Raw genomic sequence first — 23,422 nt, 5'->3', positions numbered from 1 at the left:
CTTTTAAAACTTGATGTTGTGCAGACTTCTACTGTTACTTTCTACTGTTAGTTTTTCCCTACCCTGTGCCTGCTTACCCTTCCCTGTACCTGTTTGCATTCTCTTCCCCTCCTTATTGTTTTACTATGATTTTATTAGATTGTAAGCCTATGCGGCAGGGTCTTGCTATTTACTGTTTTACTCTGTGCAGCACCATGTACATTGATGGTGCTATATAAATAAATAAATAATAATAATAATAATGACATTGTAGTCTTTTACTCCTTGAATATCTAAACTTGTCAGTTGTTTTTGCAGTTTTGATGTTGGGTACAACTTCTTTTGTGTTTTCTTTTAGGAATATACCCATGAAAGCTTTTAGATGACCACATACAAGGGCATGGAGGACCCTAAATCTTCTGAGTGGTGGCCCAATCTTTTAAGTTGTCCCAGTGGCATCATCTACCTTATTACAAACCTACCTCTTCCTTCTGAGCTCAGTAGCCTTGTAACCTTGTAACTGAGGCTACTGAGTACCTTGTACTCAGTAGCCTCAGTAACCAGGAGCCCTTAAGCTTCACTCCCTTAGCAGACCAAAAGCCTTTTAAACTATAGGAGACAGTGAGACCTTTCCTTCAACAATCTGCCCCTTCGTTTTCTTGTCTCTCCCTGCCTTTCTACTCTTACATGACCACTGCTGGGAGCTTGTGAGCAATAAACATTGGAAGAGGGGCAGGGAAGGGCAGGTCCTGTGTTGCAGTTTTACTGCCCCAAACTGCAACTTTTGTCTTCCGCAGAAGCTCAGCACAGCAAAGTAATTAGTCTCCACATAAGTGTTTTTTACCCATCCCCTTTTAACTTCTCCCATATCGTTCGAGGAACTAAATTATACCAAAAATGAGGGTTGGGACCAGGGATGGGCAAACGAGTGATGTCTCTCCTCGATTTGCATTTGTGATCACTGTTCATTTTGCACAAACAGGGAAATTATGCAAAACTAACAGCTATCAATTTTAACTTTGACAGAAAAGCCCAAATTCATGCAGATTTCCCCAAGTTGCACATTTTGAGAAAGTTGCACATTTTGAAAAAGTTGGGCATTTTTCATGTATACGTGTTGTGAATGCAAATGCAAATTCAAGAATTTGTGGACATTTTCAGAGAAAATGTGCTCCCATACATGATTGCAAACAGGGCATTTTCAAGTGATTTGTGAACTGAACTGAAATTCTCATACCTCCAGGATCAGAGGGAGTAAGCCTGTTTACACCAGTTGCTGGGGAATACTGATGGGAGGGTTCTGTTGCTCCATGTCCTGCTTGTGGGTCCCTGCTGACAGCTAGTTTCTTTCCTCCCTCGTTCTCGTCTTTCTTTCTCTTCTTTATTCCATCCAGAGCAATTCTTTTGTAATTCTCAAGAGGGGAGTGTGTTGGGTAACTTAAGTTCTGAACTGTATTAGACTTTATACAGACAGTTAAGAGGATTTGTTTTTCTCCTTGTCCTCCTCACCCAACTGCTTGAGAAAATGAATTCACTTGGTTACAAAGGAAGAAATCTGGGGCTATTTTGTCAGTTGCCATTATCCAGAAATGGAATGACAAGCTTTAAAAAAAATCTAGTTAAAAATTGGGTTGGGATAAATACTGCTCGCTTACATCATCCTATGTATGTCTACTTAGAAGTCCTATTACACTGAATGGGTTTACCTGCAGGAAAGCATACAGAGAATTTCAGCCCAAGTTGCTTTTGTGGGGATGTTTGCACTCTGCATATTTACTCAGAAATAAGTCAGGAGCTGTGAGCATTGTACATTTTTGTGGTTCATGTTTAATGCTCTAGTAAAAATCATTTGCTGCACTTTGTGAGAATGTTTTTAAAAAATTCAAAATTTTGAATAAAACTATGAATCAAAGTACATTATATATATAAAAAACCCTCTAAATTTGATTGTATCAGCAATAAACCACTATTGAAATGTTAAGAATACCATAGGTGTGGTATCCCATGTGAGTTTGGTTTTGTAAATAAGTTTTAAAACTGTATTAATATGATTGATTGTAGCTCCTGAAAGATTATTTCTAATCCGAAACGTCGAGCATTCTAGACACAGACAACAATTATTAAAGATTTTAATCATTTTTATCGGCACCAGAGCTAGTCTCTCAATCCACGCCTGCAGTGGTGCCTTCTTAGCCTGCCAACTACACACCATTCTCAGCTTTAGCCTTCTTGACACCATTTCGGCACTTCTGTGCCTCCTGTCTGTACTCTTCTTTTATAGCCTGGCCTTCCCTCCACTTCCTATATATATCCTTTTTTGTTTTCAGGTCATCTCTAAGCTTTTTGTGGAGCCACATGAGTGAAGAGGGTCAGTGTGGAGAACTGCTGCAGGAGCTGAAGGGGGAGTGGCCTGATTGCTGATTGTACTCTGTACTCAGCAATCAGTGGCCTGATTGCTGTTGATTGTTGTTGGCCTCCCAGTGACCTCATTCTGTTTCCTGACTTGGAGCTGAGCAGAAGCAGGGAAGAGCAGCTGGCCCAGCTCAAGTAGAAGCTAGAAAAGTAAACCAGTTCCCAGAGAGAGAGCGAACAGAGAGCGAGCTAACAGGAGTTCGGCAGGGGAGGTCAAGGGGGAGGCCTCTAAGAAAAAGGAAAAAAAACAAAGAGGTGGGAAAAAACAAAGAAAAACATAAAGAGGAAAAAAACCCCACAAAACCACACACACAAAAAAAAAAACCAAACAAAAAATCTTATTTTCCCTTAAGACATACTCATATAGTTGTGTACCTTCAGAAAGGACAGGACAAAGCAAGGGCAATTCCACTATAATCAGAAAGGGAAAAAACAAAGCAGAAATAGACAGTATGGATGGAAAGGAGTCCCTAGAGGTGGTGACCTGCAAAGGGTGTGCAATGTTCGTGTTTCTGCCTGGGCTCAACATGGCGTATACCTGCAACAAGTGCAAGCTGGTGCCACTTTTGGAAGAAAAAGTGAGAGGACTTGAGTGGCGAGTGTCCACCCTCCAAAGACAACTGGAGGACTAACTTTGTCCCTATCTTCAAAAAGGGCAAAAAGGAGGAACCTGGGAACTACAGACCAGTCAGTCTGACATCCATCCCTGGGGAAATTCTGGAGCAGATTATAAAGAAGTCAATCTGTAAACACCTTGAAATCAATGCGGTGATCACTAGAAACCAACATGGATTTGTCAAGAACAAGTCCTGTCAGACAAATTTGATCTCATTTTTTGATAAGGTAACCTCCCTTGTGGACCGTGGGAACGCTGTGGACGTCATATATCTTGACTTCAGCAAAGCTTTTGACAAAGTACCACATGACATTCTGATTAACAAACTAGCTAAAAGTGGGCTAGATGGAACAACTATTAGGTGGATTCACAGTTGGCTACAGAATCGGACTCAAAGAGTACTTATCAATGGAACCTTCTCAAACTGGGGAGAGGCAACGAGTGGGGTACCGCAGGGCTCAGTCCTGGGCCCAGTGCTCTTCAACATTTTTATTAATGATTTAGATGAGGAGGTGCAGAGAACGCTGATCAAATTTGCAGATGACCCAAAATTGGGTGGGATAGCTAATACCCTGGAAGACAGAAACAAACTTCAAAGTGATCTTGATAGGCTGGAGTGCTGGGCTGAAAACAACAGGATGAAATTTAATAGGGATAAATGCCAAGTTCTACATTTAGGAATTAGAAACCAAAGGAACAGTTACAAGATGGGGGATACTTGGCTCAGCAATACTACAAACGAGAAGGATCTTGGAATTGTTGTAGATCGCAAGCTGAATATGAGCCAACAGTGCGATATGGCTGCAAGAAAGGCCAATGCTATTTTGGGCTGCATTAATAGAAGTATAGCTTCCAAATCACGTGAGGTACTGGTTCCTCTCTATTTGGCCCTCGTTAGGCCTCATCTAGAGTATTGCGTCCAGTTCTGGGCTCCACAATTCAAGAAGGACGCAGACAAGCTGGAGCGTGTTCAGAGGAGGGCAACCAGGATGATCAGAGGTCTAGAAACAAAGCCCTATGAAGAGAGACTGAAAGAACTGGGCATGTTTAGCCTGGAGAAGAGAAGATTGAGGGGAGACATGATAGCAGTCTTCAAATACTTAAAAGGTTGTCACACAGAGGAGGGCCAGGATTTCTTCTCGATCCTCCCAGAGTGCAGGACACGGAATAACGGGCTCAAGTTAAAGGAATCCAGATTCCGGCTGGACATCAGGAAAAACTTCCTGACTGTTAGAGCAGTGCGACAATGGAACCAGTGACCTAGGGAGGTTGTGGGCTCTCCCACACTAGAGGCCTTCAAGAGGCAGCTGGACAAGCATCTGTCGGGGATGCTTTAGTGTTTTCAGAATTTCCTCTAGCAAAATCATTGTCTGCCAATGTCTCCTTTATGCTTCCTTGCAAGTGGTTGGTGACATAGTGTAACGTTAAGCTGCAGTTGATTCAGTCTGATTATATTCTTTTGTGCTAAAAGCTCTGCCTGTGGCTTTTTTCCTGCTTTTTTGAGGCCTTGTGCGATTACAGCATAGGGGTATCCTCTTGTATTATTAAAATTACAGCCACCTGAAGAAGGTCTTAGAATAAAGAACAGGTTGGGGGGCGGAGCCGGACGTTATGACGGGTAAGATCGCTGTGTGAATTCTCCCATCAGGGGGGATATGAAAAGCTTATTATCTCACTTAATGAGGCGTGGATTATAAATTAAAGTGTTGGATGATGCTTATGAGTGTTGAGTGAAGATGGAAATCCTGTTTTTTGTGAAAGAAATCACAGATTAAGGGGAGAAAATAGACTGTTCTTGGCTGTTTTCTGACTGTAAGCAGACGGAAGGAGGGGGGAGCAAGCAACTTGGAATGTTTGGAATGTTGGAGCTCTCCTGTTTTCCAGTCTGATAGAAGCTGATTTATATACCCCTAATCTGAGAGAGATGTTCTGGTAGTAAATTCACCCTTCTTAAGGAAGAAAAAAAAGTATTTGAAACGGACTTGTTTGGATAAGAAGGGGGGAAGTGAAACGGGACTTTGACGAAACGTAAACATAATCCATGCCGTATATTAGAAAGAAAAAAACCCCGGGAAAGGCTGCTTGGCAAAGAGCACACCCTTCTAATCATAATTTGGCCCGTCTGGAGAAAGTGCCTGCCAGAAAAGAGTCACAATCTTCGGGTAGCGATTCAGCTTCAGGCTCAGACGAGTCGGTGAAGATGGCGGAAGGTTCTGGCAAGGCGCCAGCTTCTTCTGTTACAATGGATGAACTTAAAAAGCTGATTCTGGAAACCAAGGCTGCACTCAGCAAGCAGATCGCTGATAATGAAAAGAATGCAGAGGCACGGATGGGGGCGCTAGCGAACAGGCTGGCTGATAATGAGAAAGAGCTAAAGAAGGTTGGGGTTGAAGTTAAAGCTCTTGCAAAAAAACAGGATGTATTTGAAAAATGTTCTGAGGCAAAGTTAAATGCTCAAGATTCACAGCTGATTCAGCTTCAGGATGAGCTTCGACGTTGTAACATTCGCATCAAGCAATTTGCTGAAGAACCAGGAGAAGATTTGAGGAAAGTTGTATTGAAGTGGTTCAACGACATGATGCCTGATGCGGATATAAAGGACAGCGACTTGGAAAGAATCCACAGAGTGGGAGGAGTAAAGTACAAGGGATCATCTAGAGATTTGCTTGTGAAATTTGGCAGTTATTATAAGAAGGAGTTAGTAATGAAGAAGCTGAGAGCTATGGCTATGATTAAATATAAAGGCAAAGCAGTGCTAGTTTTCAACGATCTTTGTCAGCAAACACTCCAATGGAGGCGCAGCATCAAGCCAATAACTGAAATATTAATAAAAAATGTAGTGAGATATGCTTGGGGTTACCCGGTTTTTTTAAAGTTCTCCCATGCTGGGAATGATTATAGAGTAACCTCTCTGGAGCAAGGAAGGGAGCTGCTGAAGAGATTGGGGTTAATGAAGAATGGAAGTGTTGGAGCTGGGGAAGAGAATGGAGCAATGGCAGGAGCATCTGGGATGGGGTAAAGAGAAATGTTATGAGATAATTGATATGATAATTAATTAAATACAGAGATCGGGTCGTCATGGCGGGGCACCGCCTCCCCCCTCTCCCCTAATTGGGTGGCCGGAGTAATAGACTCGCGGGGATATGGGGAGGGGGAAAGTAGGGGGTGGGAGAGGGGGAGGGGGGTTATTAGGGAGGGAGGGAGGGAGACGATGGGGGGGTTAGGGTTTATTGTTATATTTGTTGTTGTATTTGTTTATGAGGTAGGAGGGGGGGAGTATTATGTGTGGAATTTGTGTTTTTATGTAAGTAATTTTGAATTACTGAGCACGAGGGATCGGAAGAGATTTCAAAAGGGTGATTATGGATAAAAAGATAAAAGTATCAACACTCAATGTTAAAGGTTTGGGGGCAGTCGTGAAAAGGAAGAGAATAGAACAATTATTTAATAAAGAGGGATCAGATATTATAATGGTCCAAGAAACACATCAAGGCTCCGAGAATTCGAATATGATAAAATTAAGGTGGCTAGCCTATTATGAAAAGTCATTAGGGACATCTAAAAAAAATGGAGTGGCCACCTTGATTTCAAAAAAAAGTGGGTTCGTATTAGAAGAAGTAAAAAAGGACGATAAAGGCAGATATCTTATGTTAAAAGGTAAAATTGAGGGAAAGGTTTATACTTTGATTAATGTTTATGCCCCAAATGAGAGGCATAGAGAGTTTTTTATAAAGTTGTTTAAAGAAATAGAAGAATTTAAGGAAGGATATGCTATATTAGCTGGGGATTTTAATATGGTTATGGATAATAAACGAGACAGGTCAAATCCCACTAAGGTTGAAAAGAGGAATAATATGACTATACTGAATAAATTGGTAAAAGAAAATGGTTATCTAGATTCGTGGCGTTTACTTAATGGGAATAGGCCTGGGTTCTCATATTTCTCCCCAGTTCATTATACATACTCCAGGATAGATTATATATTTGTTTCAAAAGATTTTGCAACGAAGATTTGTAAGATGGAAATAGGGGTAATAAAAGTAACTGATCATGCCTTGTTAAGTTTAGAATTTACAGTTAAGAAAGATTATAAAGAGGCATATAGATGGAAGTTGAATACAAAGATATTGAAATATAATAAAGTAGTAGAGAAAATTCAGAAGGAACTGTCGGAGTCATGGGAAATAAACGAAAAAGGAGGAACAGCTGGGTCAGTCATTTGGGACACCATGAAGGCCGTAGTAAGAGGAATCTGTATTAGAGAAACCTGTACTTTAAAAAGACAACAACGGGTAGAGCAGGATAAGTTAGAGATAGAAATTAAAAATTTGGAGGAAAGATATTGGAGAGTTAAAGACAAATATAAATTAGTGGAAATACAAGCTAAGAAGAAACAATTAGAAAATTTAAATATAGAGGAGGTTCAAAAGAATTTATTGTATATGAAGAGGGAATATTTTGAAAATAGCAATAAGAACTCGAGGTTGCTCGCCAAGCTCACACAAAAAGAAAAAGGAAGGAATGGGATAGAAACGTTGAAAGATAGCCGAGGGAATTATTGTCATGCAATGAAAGCCAAAATAAAAAATTTTCAGGAATTTTATCAGGAATTGTATAAGGGTAAAGAAATTCAACAAGAAAAGGTGGAGGAGTATATTGGAAGGTTTATAAAGAAGGGAATAAAATTAGAATATAAGGAGTTAATGGAGTCAGTAATAACTCAAAGAGAAATTGAAGAGGTTATTGATAAGTTAAAAGTTGGTAAATCACCGGGAGCAGATGGATTGGGTCCAGAATACTATAAGGTCTTCAAAGATTACTTGGTTCCAAAATTAATGGAACTTTATAATAGGATATTATTAGGAGAGAAGATACCTGAATCATGGGAACATTCAGTGATAATTCTGATCCCAAAACCAGACAAAGATTTGACTAATCCCGATTCTTATAGACCTATTTCTTTAATAAATCAGGATGCCAAAATTTTTACATCTATTATGGCTAAACGGCTAAATAAATTTTTGGCAGAATATATAGGAGCAGATCAATGTGGGTTTGTGGTAGGAAGGCATATGCATAATTTAGTGGGTAGAGTTTTAAATGTAATAAATGTAATAAAAAAAGCAAATATTAAGGCAGGTATTATGGCATTGGATATTTTTAAAGCTTTTGATTGTGTGAGCTGGCAGGCACTAAAGAGTATTATAGATAAACTGGGATTTGGAAATAAATTTAAAAATGTAATAGAACAGTTATATTCCCAAAATACGGCGGTAGTGGTGGTAAATGACGGACTTACTGAAAAGATACGACTAGCCAGAGGAACAAGACAAGGATGTCCGCTCTCGCCGGTCCTGTTTGTAATGGTTATGGAAGTTTTGGCGAAGGCACTAAGGGAGGATGAAGAGTTAGAAGGAATTGGAGAGGTAAGGGAAATAAAGTTAAACATGTTCGCGGATGATACTTTATTGACCATTAAGAATCCATTAAGAAAATTAGAAAGAGTTAAATATCAGTTGAGGGAATTTGAGAAAATTACAGGGTTAAAAATAAATTGGTCTAAATCAGAGATGATGCTATTTAACTATACTAAGAAGGAAGAAAAGGATTTGGCACTTAAGGGAATGGAAGTGAAAGTCAAGGACGAGATTAAATACTTAGGAATTAAAATTACCAAAAATTTAGAAAATTTAGAAAGGGAAAATTTAACGAAGTTAAAGAAGGAGGTATTAGAGAAATTGGAGAAATATAAAAGATTAAATTTATCTTGGTTTGGGAGAATAGCTTTGATAAAAATGAAGATATTAGCTAAAATTAATTTTGTATTTAGGATGTTACCTATAAAAATATCAGAAACCGAGATAAAAAGTTGGCAAAATATTATTAATAAATATTGTAATGGAGAAAAGAGAGCAAGAGTGAATAAAAATAATTGGTACCTAAGCCAAAAAAGGGCGGAATGGGTCTCCCAAACATAAAATTATATTACGTAGCAAATAGATTAAGACATGTTGTAGAAGCAATTATGGGAGTAGGAGATTTATATTGGATGGAAGAAAAAAACATAAGTAAGGTAGAGATGAATTTGGAGAATGTTTTTTTTAAAGATGGAGGAAGAAAGTGGGTTGGAAGTATAGATAATCCACTCCTGAGGACTCAATGGGAAATTTGGAGTAAATTTAAAGGGAAGCTGCTTCCGAGCAACTCTCCCTTAGCACCGATAATAATGTTAAAGAATTTCCCAGAGGATCTAAAGGGTAGATTGTGTAAAATATTAAAAGAAAAAAATAAAATAAAATTAAAGGATTGGTTAAGTGATATTAAAACAAGAGAGGATATGGAAAATTTGTTAAAGGAGAAGAAGCTATCGTGGTTAGAATATGGTCAATTAGAACAATGGAATAAAAAGTGGATTAAGGACAATAGAAAGTGTAGAAAGATGACGAGGTTTGAAGAATTAGTAGTAAGTAAGGAGAAAGGAAAAGGAGATAGTATAGTCTCAAAAGGATTAATGAGTGAAATATATAAAATATTGTTAGAGAAGGAGTTTAGAGAGAATACAGAGAAAATGGTTTGGGAATCAGATTTGAAGATACAGATAGGGCGACAGAGCTGGGAGGGACTATGGAAACAAAGAGTGTTGAGAAGTTTATCAGTAAGAATAAAGGAGAACTATTTTAAAATTTTATGGAGGTGGTACCTAACCCCGGTTAGACTGAATAAGATAAGTGATCAACATTCAGCAAATTGTTGGAGAGGTTGTGGGGAAAAAGGAACGTATTTACATATGTGGTGGCAATGCAAATATGTACAAAGATTATGGAAGATGGTGTTTTCAGAAATTGAAGAAATAGTGGGAATGAAAATAGAACAAACACCAAAAATAGCATTGCTGTCACTATTTGAAGAGATAAAGTGTGGAAAAGGAACTATAGAGCTGATATCGAGTTTGTTGGTAGCAGCACGGTTGATGGTAGCTAGGAACTGGAAGATCCAAGGGGAATATTCTATTGAAGAATGGTATAAAGAAGTATGGGATATAGCCATCAATGATAAATTGACATGTAACATTAAGTGGAGAAAAGGCATAACTAAAATAAATGAGTTCGAAGGAATTTGGAAACAGTTCCTAGTGTTTGTGTTTACTAAGGGAAGTGGGAAACCACCAGCAGAAGAAACGATTAGATTTTGGACTCAAGAATGATCCCGAGGTGGGGGGGTGCACTTTTATGTTAAGAGCGAAGATGTTATAGTTTGATAAGGTATATGTAATAGCTTTTGATATTGTACTCAACATTTATTCAAGATGTATGTAACAGATGTTTGATGTTATTTTTTTTTCTTATTGTGTTGTTTTAGTTATATTTGGTAATGTTTATCTATGTTTATATAGTGTTGAAAATGAATAAAAATTATAAAAAAAAAGAATAAAGAACAGGTTGAAATATGCCGGGCTTCGTGAAAATAAACTTTTTGCATTGTGAGAACCCGTTTCTCGTCTTTCTGACCTGTTTTGGATGCTTACCTCCTTCTGGTTTTGGTTTAACCTTAAGATGTGAACATCTTATCTTTCTTCTGACATGTATTTTAAGTTCTCACAGAATCAAGTCTCATGCTTTGCCAGTATTTCTCTTGATTTTTATAAGATAGCAGTGCCTAAAATTAGCTCATCCTTCCAGCCTTCATGTTCTAGCGAACTGACAAGGCAATCACAGTGTTCTAGTGTGCAAATACAATGTCTTCAGGTACTTTAGTGGAAGCTGGTACACTTCAGAACGGTTTACAAATAAACATTATATACCAACTTGTATACTTTTCATAGAAATATGTTATGATTCTTAAGAATTTAAGCATTTAATAACAAGTTTGCATTTAGTGATGGTAGTTACCTAATATTAATGCTTTCCTTTAAACTTCAACTTTTTTACTCATTTATATATTTTATTAACTCAGAATTATGATAATGTTCAACCAGGATACAATTAGACTGCCATTTTGTGCTTTTGGAACTATGGTATCTTGAAGCCAGCAAAGGGCAACTGAGAAGATTATTGGTTCAAGCAGTATCAACTCTGATCCAGCAGTGGTTCAGTGGAATGGATGTGAAGTCTGTCTTTAATTCATCAGTAACAACTTTAATCCTTTGAAGACATCATTAGCATCATACAGAATTATATGTGTGAATTTTTACAAATTAAACCATCCCATCTTTTAGCCATACTTTGTATATCGTGAGCCTAATCCCTTGCTGTGCCCTTTTATTAGTTTCTGCTAATGATTTATGAATTTTAATTAGTTTTTAAATTTTTACCCAAGGTAATGAATAAGTATATAGCACTTAACTCTCTGAGACGCTTCGTCACTGAAGCTCTTCACAGTCAGAGACATGATAATTTATTTTTTTATTTTATTTATTACATTTTTATACCGCCCAATAGCCGAAGCTCTCTGGGCGGTTCACAAAAATGATGCAGTTCACAACAATCCACGGGTTAATTTAACCCATGGGTTGTCAGGGATGAGTGGGAGTGATCAAACATGCTGTCTCCAGCACATTCATCACCGTTTTCAATTAACAACACCCCATTTGAAAGTTATTAGTGTGATGCCCAAACACAGACACTCTAGGTTGTTTACAATCCAGAGTTAACTCACAATTTGTTGTTGGGTTAACTCTGGATTATTTATCCCCTAAAAAACCCAGAGTGTCCAGTTTCAAATGTCACCATAACAACATACAAACTGGGCAATTGTAGGTTGCTAATTGGAAGTGGAAGAAGCCAGTAGGCTGGAGGCAGTGTGCCCATTCCTGCTAAATTTAGGGAATTAATGGGTTAAATGTAATAAAATAAAATAAATAAATAAATTAAATAACCCACATACAGCCACTATGTGCAAACCAGGTCAGCACTATTATCCTCATATTCCAGGTATAAGGATGAGGCTGCAAGATTATGGGCTGGTTCTCATGACAGGACAGTCTACCGTGAGTTAATTTACCTGCAGGGGTTGTTGCGTCATGCCAGGCTCATTTTTGCTTGGTGCCCTTAGGCATCCAGCTTGCTGTGCATTTTCATGCCACGCAAACCCAGACAGAAGGTGTAGTTTGAGGGTTAGGCAGCCCTCGAAAAACCCTGAAGCAAGCCATGGTGACATGACAACTTACACGGGTAAATTAACCCACAGCAGGCTGTTGTGCCATGCGAACCATGTCAGCGGTTGTGTTTATATGTCACAGGAAACTATCATGTCAGAGCTCACGTGCTCTCCCACCACCCCACTCCTCTTCCAGAGCAGCCACAAGGAGATTCAAAGCTTTTGCTTCCATTTTGGATTAAGTGCAGTTTTGCATGTTGTGTAAGTCCTAAATTGTAGTCAATCTTAAACTATTTGGTTTTTTAAAATAACCCAGTTTCATAACCCATAGTTTGCAGTTCACTTGTTTCAAACAAAGCAGAGTTAAGGTTAAGCGGAATTTGTCAGGTTTGGACAACATGACAAGCTCCTCTGCCGTTAATCAAAAATCAAAGTGAAAACTTCTGAAGTCCTCCTCACAGCCTTTCCAGAGGAGGAAGGAGATGGGGAGATCCATTCCAAACACAATCAACCCAGCTGAATTAACGGCTGAGACTAGATTGATACTGTGAACATTCCAGTTCACTCTCTTAGCTCCTAAGCTTTGCCAGCTCTCTCCTTATTCAGAGACTCCAGTGCAAGTATTAGAAGGCCACATTAAAGAATTCTACGTATACTTTAGAATTCAGAAAATGTTGTGACTGACTTCAGCTCTCCCTACAGAAGGTTTGATTTCTCCCAAACTTTGACAGATACCAAAACATTTTTTAAAATCTGCCATCAACATCGCAGCATGGAGGGCCGCTGTTCAAAGCAAAAGGAAACAAAGACAAAGCCCCCCAAGTGCTCTCTGGATGGTGAACACTCCATCTCAGCACAGGAACTCACAGCTTTGGAAGTATGCAGGTACTGGGAGACCATCTCCCTCTTGATGCTAATGTCCTTCTCTCTTAGAGGCTGCTGCTTTTCTTCATTTAGATTCATATCCACCTATTGAAGAAAGCAAGAGAAAATGTCTTTTCATACACAGAAAGTTATATTCGTTTGTCAAAATCTTAAGAATCCCCAACAGTATTAGAAGTGGGGGAAAGACAGCAAAAGGCAAGAGAGAAGCATCCTTGCCTTTACTGCTTTTCCTCCGTCTTGTCTTATAGAGCAGGGGTCCCCAACCTCCGGGACACAGACCGGTCCCGGTCCGTGGCCTGTTAGGAACCGGGCTGCGCAGGTGAGCTGCTTTCACCCACCCACCCCCACCCCAGCGTACCTGGGCGCGGGGCGCCATCTCGCCTGCCCAGCTGAAGCGAAGCCAGGACGCGGGGGTGGGGGGGCGGGATGGGGGCTTCCCAAAACCATCCCCTCAAACCCCTCAAAAATTGTCTTCCACGAAACCGGTCCCTGGTGCCAAAAAGGTTATAGAGTATCTGCTCCCAAATAAGGTCTGGCTAGGTTTCTTGTTTGTTTGCTTTGATTTGGTATGAAAATAAATCAAGATTTCTTCATCCCAAAAGCAGAAGGAAAATGCAGGTTGCTTACCTGTAACCGTGGTTCTTCGAGTGGTCATCTGTGCATTCACACTTCATGGGGCTCGGCGCCTGCACGGAGCCCTGTTCGGAAACTTTAATAGCTGAGAGAATCTTTTAGGCAGGAACTCCTCCCCACACCGTGTATATGGTATATATATACTGTGTTCCTGCCCATCCTTCAGTTCCTCGAGACCGTAACTGATCTCTAACTTTAGGATGTCTCACCTCAGTATCGATCATTTAATAACACCAAAGCGGGGACGGTGGGAGGGTAGTGTGAATGCACAGATGACCACTTGAAGAACCACGGTTACAGGTAAGCAACCTGCATTTCTTCTTTGTGGTCTCTGTGCATCACACTTTATGGGGCGATTAGCAAGCTCACTTACCAGTGGTGGGTACGGTGTTTCACTGGAGCACTGATGCAACTACAGCCCTTCCAAATCGAGAGCTGGATCTGGCTTGTATATCCAGCTTGTAGTGTCTGATAAAGGTTGACTGGGATGCCCAGGTGGCCACTTTGCATAGGTCCGAGAGGGGTATTCCTCTAGCAAAGGCCATGGATGTGGCTACTGCTCGGGTAGAGTCAGCCTTCACCTGGGATGGTAGATCCCGTTTGCAGATGCGGTAAGCCAATTGGATCGTTTGTCGAATCCAAGCTGCTATTTGTTGGGACGATACAGGGGCACCCTTTTTAGGTGTGCCATAGCATACGAATAGTCTTGGCGTGGATCTGAAATCTTGGGTCCTAGACTTGTAAAAGGCAAGGGCTCGTCAGACATCGAGGGTGTATAGCTGTTTCTCGATGTCACAGGTTGGGTAAGGAAAGATGGCTGGAAGCAAGATTGGTTCATTAAGGTGAAAGTCGGAGGCGACCTTTGGTAGGAAGGAGATGTCTGGGCACAACGATACAGGGACTGGGCACAACGATAACAGGGACTGGCCGGCGAGATCACATTACGCCAGTCCTTTTACAACTTCATTGGCTGCCAGTCCAGGTCCGGGCCCGATTCAAAGTGCTGGTATTGACATTTAAAGCCCTAAACGGTTTGGGGCCAGGTTACCTGAAGGAACGCCTCCTCCCATATGTACCTACCCGGACCTTAAGATCATCTACAGGGGCCCTTCTCCGTGAGCCCCTGCCAAAGGAAGTGAGGCAGGTGGCTACTAGGAGGAGGGCTTTCTCCGCTGTTGCACCCCGGTTGTGGAATGAGCTCCCCAGAGAGGTCCGCCTGGCGCCTACACTGTACTGCTTTCGTCGCCAGCTGAAGACCTTTTTATTCACTCAGTATTTTAACACTTAATTTTAACTTAAATTTAAATTTTACTGTTTTAACTCTGTATTTTAATCTTATATCAACTTTGCTGTGTGGTTTTATCCTGGTTGCGCTTTTTATACTGTATTTCGTAATTGTGTTTTAAACTGTTGGGTGTTTTACTGTGGTTTTAATTTTTGTGAACCGCCCAGAGAGCTTCGGCTATTGGGCAGTATAGAAATGTAATAAATAAATAAATAAATAAATACTGATTCTTTATGAAAAATCAAGTAGGGTGAGTCTTTTCTCAATGCTGCCAGTTCACTGACTTGCCTGGCCGATGTGATAGCGATGAGAAATGCGACCTTCCATGACAGGGCTTGAAGACTGCAGGTGGCTAGCGGTTCGAATGGTTTGGATGTTAAAGCTTTTAGGACTAAGGTGAGGTCCCATGCTGGATCTCTAGCTCTGACAGATGGGACGAGGTTGTTGAGACCCTTTAGGAAAGAACGGGCTAGCGGATGCATGAATAGCGTGAAACCTCCGATCGGTGGTCGTGAATTGGAGAGGGCAGCTAGGTAGACTTGAATAGATGCTGGGTTGAGGCCATTGTCGAAAAGGTGTGTGAGAAATTGTAGAACGTCTATGATAGGGCAATTCTGTGGGTCGAGTTTGTTGTTTGATGCAAAGCGGAGAAAGGCTGTCCATTTTGAGGAATATGAGCGTCTAGTAGATGGCCGTTTGGATACGTCTAATATCCTTTGGACATGGTGTGGAATCATCGGTGAGTGAGTGTTTCACGCACTCTCCATGCCTTGAGCTTCAATGTCTGTATGTCGGGGTGATGAACTTTCCCCTGACTGTGGGACAGTAGGTTGTGGCTCAGGGGGAGCCATATGTAGTGTCCCTGAGTGAGTTGAAGGAGTGTGTGAAACCAGGTTTGTCTTGGCTACCACGGTGCTATGATGATACAGTCCGTGTGGTCTCGGTTGATTTTGGATATAGCCCTCTTTAATAGGGGAAACGGCAGAAAGATGATGAACATCATCCCTGACCAGTTGAGGGAGAACGCATCTCCCAGTGTTGACTTGCCCACTCCCCCTCTGGAGCAGAAGTCAGTGCATACTTGGTTCCGTGCTGTTGCAAATAAGTCCACCGTGGGATTTCCCCACATTTGGAATATCTTTTGTAGAATGTGGGGAAGTAGCTCCCATTCGTGTGATGTTGCTCCGATGAATTGAATGGTTTGGGATGGGTAGAGTTTGGACTTTTCGGTGTTGACATGAAGTCCAAGTGACTGCAAGAGGTCCATAGTGAAATCGAGGGCATGGTACGTCATGCGTTCGTCCGGTGTGACAACTAGCCAGTCGTCTAGGTAGGGGTATATTTCCAGTCCTTTGGTCCAGAGGAACGCGCACACTGGTGCCATGCACTTTGTAAAGACTCTGGGAGCCGAAGACAAGCCGAAGGGGAGGACTTGGAATTGAAATATTCTCTCAGTGATGGCGAATCAAAGGTACTTTTGGTAGGTCGGGTGTATTGCAATATGAAAACATGCGTCCCGGAGATCTATGGACGCGAACCAAACATTGCGACGGAGTAGAGGGAGTATTGAACTTAATGTGTTCATTCTGAGTTTCTTGGTCATGATGTATTTGTTGAGATGACGAAGATCGAGGATCAGGAGCAGCCCTCCATCAGGTTTGGGGACTGTGAAGTATCGGGAGAAAAATCTGATGGTTTTGGAAGGTTTGGTGACTTGTTTGATTGCGCCTTTTTGGAGGAGGGATGTAGTCTCCTTGAACAAAACTTGAGATGGTGTCATAGATCTTATGTCACCTATTGGTGGTAGAGAGTGAAATTCAATTCGATAACCATGTGCGATTATTTTGAGGACCCACGAATCTGTAGTTATGTTGGTCCACGCATTCAGGAAGTGACAGAGTCTGTTGCCAAATACAGGGTTTTGGGTTGAGTGGCAGTCAAAGGCGCTGTTTAGGAGGCGCTTCGGCACAGCTATGGTGTGGACGGGCTCTTGCCAGTTGGAATCGCTTTCTCTGGTGTTGATAACGCGGTGATCGATCATTGTACTGTCTAGCGTAGAATGGATTTTGTGGTCGGAACCATCTCCTGAACTTAGAGGCTGCATGTGGTTGTTGTTGCTGGCCTATGCCCATTTTCCTCGCTGTCGAGCATGCTTTTTGTACCAAGTCCATTTGGGTGTCGGTGTTAGCATTGAATAAGCCTTCCCCGCCAAAGGGGAGGTCTTCAATTCTGGCCCTGGCTTCAGGGGTTAGCCCTGCCGATCGTAGCCAGGCATGGCGTTGTAAAGCTATTGACCCAACCATGGATTTAGCGCTACAGTTAGTTTGGTGACAGGCAGCATTGATCTGATGGCGAGACAACTCCATGGCTTCAGACTGGAAGACCCTGTCGAGTTCTCTATGTTAGTCTGGTAAATGGTCGCAAATGGATCCTATTTTGTCACAGAGGAACAACTGATATCTAGCCATCATGGCTTCGTAGTTCGAGACGCAAAGTCTGAGTGACGCTGTAGAGTAAAATCTCCTGCTGATGACATCAAGCCTTCTGCCCTCCTTGTTGACAGGGGAGGTGTGTTGCTTGTTGGTTCGGCCTTGGGCGGATTCCACAATTACTGAGTTTGGTTGTGGGTGTGAGAAGAGGAAGTTTGCATCCTTTTCTTGGACCCTATACATCGCCTCCAATCGCTTGGATGTTGGGGGCATTGTCGATGGTGCCGACCACAACTGATACACTGTTTGAAGTAGTGCTGGTAGAAATGGGACTGCCACTGGGAGTGTGGAATCAGAGTAGACTGCGTCGAAGACTGGGTCTTTAACCTGTTCCGTCTGTTGTTGGGCTTCAGTGCCAAGGCTCTGTGTCATTTGCATAACTTGGTCAGAAAAGGCTCCGAGTTCCTCAGATGGAGACGTTCTGCCTTTCGGTCTTTCGGTGACGGGATTGACATGGTGGTGATGCTTTGGAGGATGAGTCGGATTCATAGTCTGCCATGAATCGAGTAATTCTGGTGGTGGCGGTATACACCGCTCCTTGGTTTTGGCCTTTTTCTTTTTGGCCGGCAGCTCCGTTGAGGATTTCAGCTTTTTTGCTTGCTTTGTCAGCTTTGTAGCCACAGCTTGAGCTAGGGAGCAACTCAGAGCTTGTAGGTCCGCCACCAGGGACTGAGATGTAGATGGAACGGGAGCAGCTACGGATTCCACGGTGCCAGAATGAGCCAGTGGTTGCTGGGAATTCAACTGCTTGTAGAGCATTTTGCCACAAGAGCAATTTGAGTCTATCTGCCCTGTTTTTCCTGGTCTATCTCGTGAAGGACATATAGTGCTTACAGGTCTCTACTACATGAGCCTCTCTGAGGCACAACAGACAAAGAGTGTGTCCGTCAGAGGGTGGCAGCTTACTACCATATTGGATGCACTTTGTAAAAGGGACCTTCAAGGCCATGCGCTTAATGGCGTCTTAGGTTTTCAAAAATGAAAGTAAAAGAAATATCGTTATCTTCTCTCCCTCTCTATATATAGTAGTAAAAGATGTTTTTTGTTTTTTGAGAATAACATGACAGAAGAAAAAAGAGAAGAAAGAACTAGAAGAAGACTATAAGAAGAAAGAAGAAAGGTCTCAGCAATGAGTAGTACGGTAGGTACAAAGTTCCCGACGAGGCAACGTTAGCGGCGGTCGAAAAGGAACTGAAGGATGGGCGGGAACACAGTGTATATATATATATATATATATATATATATATATATATATATATATATATATATATACACATGCACGGTGGGGGGAGGAGTTCCCACCTAAAAGATTCTCTCAGCTATTAAAGTTTCCGAATGAGGCTCCACGTAGGCACAGAGCCCCATAAAGTGTGATGCACAGAGACCATGAAGAAGAAATTTATGGCTTCCCAGCAGTCATGCAAGCATCACATGGCGCAGAGAAGGTTTGCAGGGAAGATGAGGGCCACCAAGAAGCTGTCAGCTATACAGCTATAAGCAAAGTGAGCTTTTAGCTTTGCCATTCTCAGGTTAAGGTCTTAACAGGCTTTCTTTACTCATTGCTGAAACAGCATTTGCCCCATCAGGCAAGGACACAGCCTGGAAGTTCTCCTATACCCATTGCTTCATAACTCAGCTCAATTTCCCAGATGGCCTTAAGCTCTCCTTCTCTGTTGTGTGAATGCATCACAATGCAACTTCTTGCCATTGAAAGATGACTATGACATGAAAACACCACCACAAATAATTAATTACAAGCAGAGAAAGGAGAACCTTTGAACAACTTACCAGCATCTGCTCAAAGAGGCCCAGCACATCCTCATCTGAGATTTCCTGCAGCATCTGACCTGAGCCAGAAACATCTGAATAAGAAGCAGAGGAATTCCTATGAGCCGCATTGGGTTTTTCTTTTTCCTTCTTTATCCTCATACTGGTGAATCTCTCGAGCTGAGTTAAAAAAAAAAGGGGGGGGGTGATCAGCACAACTGTTCTACTTTTAATATTTTTTGATAAGGTAATAAAATCTTAAAAGTCACCTTCAGTATCCTCTCAACTCACTATACCCAGTTCTGCAATTGCTCCAAACCAAGCACTCTGGGAAATCTTCATTTGCCCAGAATGGAAATATATACAGTAGTGGGATTGTAAAATCATACCATATAATCTGTAACCATACAAATGTTAAAACACACACACACACCCAAAAAATGATGGTACTGCAACTGAGAAGAACTTGTCTTTTATGGCCACGTACCTAGTCTCAGCAGACAGGGGAATATGGAGCAAAATCTCTGATGTTAACAGGAGTGAGTGGGAGAGAAGCCATACAAGGTGCCCACATCCCAGGCTATTTAGGGCTTTAAAAGGTAACAAAAAGCAACATTAATTGGGCTACCTACAAATAGGTAGCCAACTAAGATGGTACAATACAGAAGATATATGCTCCCTCAAGTCATTTCCTCACCTGTTCCCCCATTCCCCCACCTTTTCTATTTATTTTTTTAAAAAATTCTTTTAAGACATTTTTAAAGGATGTAAGCATGCCCCGTGCTAAAAATGGGAACAACGACGACCCAATATCCAAGTACCCCCCAAGGACTGTTGGGGCTACACAGTCATGGCGGGCTTAATTCCCCCCCCCCCTTTTTTTTTGGCAAGGGGTACTTTTAGAATCTAATGCAAGCCTATGGGGAGTTCATTTTCCATAAGCTTGCATGGGATTTTAAAAGTGCCCTGTCTCAGAAAAATGGAGATGGGTGGGGGAATCCAGTGCCCTACCATGAGACTTGTGGCAACAGCATCCATTGTAGGGGATTATATCCCCCCCATCCAAGTTTTGGGATGGGGTGCTTTTTATTTTTGCAAACTAGGCTGGGAATTATTTTAGGAAGGGATCTGACCCTGATCAAGATCATGATGGAAGCCAGGAAGGGGGTGATTGGCAGGGGCAAACAGGCAAGGAGAAAGGGCATGGGTGGTGGCTTGGCTGTGATCGTGAATGGCCATCACAGTCCCGTTCAACAACTGCTGGAGTCATCCATGATGAGTTAGGTTGTCATGCAACCCAGTCAAACTTTCCTTTCTTAGGAGCTTAAATCTTAGGAGATTTAAAATAAAATAACATTACAAGAAATAACACATTGCACTCAAAATTAACAATTTAGGATGTGCAATTTAGAACCCTAAACCAGGGCTGTTAAAAAATCAATGGTTTTTAAAAAAAATGTTAAAATTTAAATCAGGTTGCTTTTTTTTCAAATCAGATTTTGAAATTTTCTTAAAACAATTAGTGAAAAAGGGGCCTAGGTCAAAGATATCATCATGAATACTAATTATTCAACTTCTAATTATATCCAAGAATATGTTAACAATAGTTTATGGAGATGGGAGATAACCTGATCAGCCCTATTCTGCACTACAGATGGTATACAGAAGTGCCTGCTTGCTCGCTCACCCGCCCGCCCACACCCCCTCTCAAGGCCTTGCCTCCCTCTAAGTCTGATAGACCCTGACACAGGACCCTGACACAACCGTTGTAAACCGCCCAGAGAGCTTCGGCTATGGGGCAGTATATAAATGTAATAAAATAAATAAATGTAATAAAATAAATAAATGTAATAAAATAAACCATTCTGGTTCCTGACTTGGAGCTGAGCAGAAGCAAGGAAGAGCAGCTGGCCCAGCTCAAGTAGAAGCTATAAAAGTAAGCCAGTTCCCAGGGAGCGAGCGAACAGGAAGAGCAAACAGGAGTTTGACAGGGGGAGTGTAGGGGAAGAGGAGACCAAGGAAAGGGGAAGAAGAGAAGCCTCAAGGAAACCCAGGAGGCTGCCAATTCAAAGAGGCCGTGTGCTTGCCATCTGCTCCTGAGTGCTGAGTGAAGAGGGTCGGTGTGGATAGTTGCTGCAGGAGCTGAAGGGGGAGTGGCCTGATTGTCAGTTGACTCAGTGCCTGATTGCTGTTGATTGTTGTTGGCCTTTCAGTGACCTCATTCTGGTTCCTGACTTGGAGCTGAGCAGAAGCAGGGAAGAGCAGCTGGCCCAGCTCAAGTAGAAGCTATCAAAGTAAGCCAGTTCCCAGGGAGCGAGCGAACAGGAAGAGCAAACAGGAGTTTGACAAGGGAGGTGGGAAAAATAAAGAAAAACATAAAGAGAAAAAAAAACCCACAAAACCACCACCACAAAAAAAAAAACGAAAGATCTTACTTTCCCTTAAGACATACTCATATAGGGGGGGCGGAGCTTGGCAGCCATGAAGTCGGCGAGTTTTTTCTGAGGCTCTAATCAGCCTCGCCGGGAAAAACAATTATCTCCTTTATAATGGGCATAAATCTCTAAGTAAATGATGGAAAAGGACTATGAATGTTGACTGTTTGACTTGAAGCTGGAAGAGATAAGGTGAGATTTTATGGAATGTTTCTATAAGTGTCTGTGAAAAGTGAAACTGAATGCTGCCGGCTGCTGATGGCGCAGTTGGAGCAGAGAAGGGTTGTTTTTGTTAGACGCGGACTTGATTTATAGCGAATTTCACCTCTTATCTTCTACTACAAAGTGGAAAAGACTGAAATACTGGCTTCATAAAGAGGAAAGCAGTTTGTTGTAGTTGTCGTCGGCTGGTGAGAAGGGGGGGTGAGCGGTGGTGGAGAGATAGCAGCGTTCGGTGAGGGGGCGAAGTGTGGCATTTATGGACTGTGTATGGCTTGTTTTGGTCCCCTCTAGTGAATGCTGCTTTGATATTTGATGTATTCCCCCCCCCCCCGAGAAGAAGAAAGAGCGATTAACATACAGAAGACAAGCTAATAAATAAACTGCCAAGAAAGGGAGCTGGACTTGGAGGTTTATGCCCTGACCAGAAGTGTCCTATGTCGAACATTAAAAGGCGAATTAAGAAGGAGTGGAAAAGGTTAAATACACAGAAAAAAAACCCAAGTAACCATAATCTTCCCCATTTGGATATTCCAGTCTCTGAAGGAGAGCAGGAGGACGAAGATACAGGCCCAGTTTTCTTAGATACAGAGCCAAAAAAAGAAAAAAACATGGCTGAAGGGGGAAATCCAATTGGCAGTCAGCCACCCTCTTTAGTGGAGATTAAGGCTGCAATTGCAGAGAATAATAAAGTCATTTTTAAAAAAATGGATCAGCAAATGGATATTTTTAGGCAGCAGATGCGTGTGCTTGCAGATAAGACGGCGGAGAATTCAAAAGCCATTAAGGATCTTGAGAGAAAAGCTGATTTGAACCAGAAGAAGCAAGAGGCTCTTGAAAAATCAACAAATATTCGATTTAATGATTATGAATTAAGACTGATAGCCTTGGAGGATCAATCTCGTCGATCATCGATTCGAATAAAACAGCTAAAGCAAACACAAGGAGAAGATCTAAGAGAAATCATCCTGAATTGGTTCAAAGAGCTGATGCCTGACCTACAAATAGATGGATCGGATATAGATCGAGTTCACCGTGTGGGGGGGGCAAAACTACAAAGGGACTAGAGACATTTTGGTGAAATTTGGTAATTATTATAAAAAAGAGCAAGTTATGAAAGAATTGAGATCTATGGCCCAGTTGCAGTATAAAGGCAAAGCAGTGCAAATTTATAATGATCTTTCTCAACACACATTAAATTGGAGACGTAGTAGTAAACCAATAACTGAAATACTAATGAAGAACAAAATCACATATTCGTGGGGTTATCCTGTTTTTCTAAGATTTACACATGGAGGGGGGGAACACAGAGTAACCTCACTGGATCAAGGTACAGAGTTGCTGAAGAGGCTGGGTCTGTATGGGGAAGCAAGTGGGACTGGAATGGATGGGGGGGAATGAGGCTGGGACATCTGGGGTGTAATAGAATTGTTAATCATATTTTGAGATAATTGCAGATAGAAATGTTAAACATAGAAACTTTGCCGGCCAGGCGCAGCACTGCCTCCCCCCCTCCCTTTAAAGTAGATGGCTGGAGTACTAGACTCACGGGGATGTGGGGGGGAGAAAAGAGGGGGGGTGGGGAGGGGGGGAAGGTAGGAGGGAA

At 41.8% G+C, this 23,422-nt stretch overlaps 1 protein-coding gene across 1 annotated transcript in view; it reads right to left on the bottom strand.

Moving 5' to 3' along the window:
* DIAPH1 (diaphanous related formin 1) overlaps nt 1-23,422 on the bottom strand; it is a 182,443-nt gene that overhangs the window by 124,720 nt on the left and 34,301 nt on the right. Inside the window, exons 3-4 of the mRNA XM_063130058.1 lie at nt 19,184-19,342; nt 12,971-13,072 (exon numbers count right to left, since the gene is read on the bottom strand). Coding sequence (XP_062986128.1) covers nt 12,971-13,072; nt 19,184-19,342 — 261 coding nt within the window. The remainder of the gene's footprint in view (nt 1-12,970; nt 13,073-19,183; nt 19,343-23,422) is intronic.

This window comes from Elgaria multicarinata, chromosome 7 (assembly GCF_023053635.1).
Source record: "Elgaria multicarinata webbii isolate HBS135686 ecotype San Diego chromosome 7, rElgMul1.1.pri, whole genome shotgun sequence".
In the NCBI taxonomy this organism is placed as follows: Eukaryota; Metazoa; Chordata; class Lepidosauria; order Squamata; family Anguidae; genus Elgaria; species Elgaria multicarinata.
The sequence above is the reverse complement of the archived record's forward strand: the minus strand, read 5'-3'. Positions and strand labels throughout refer to the sequence as shown.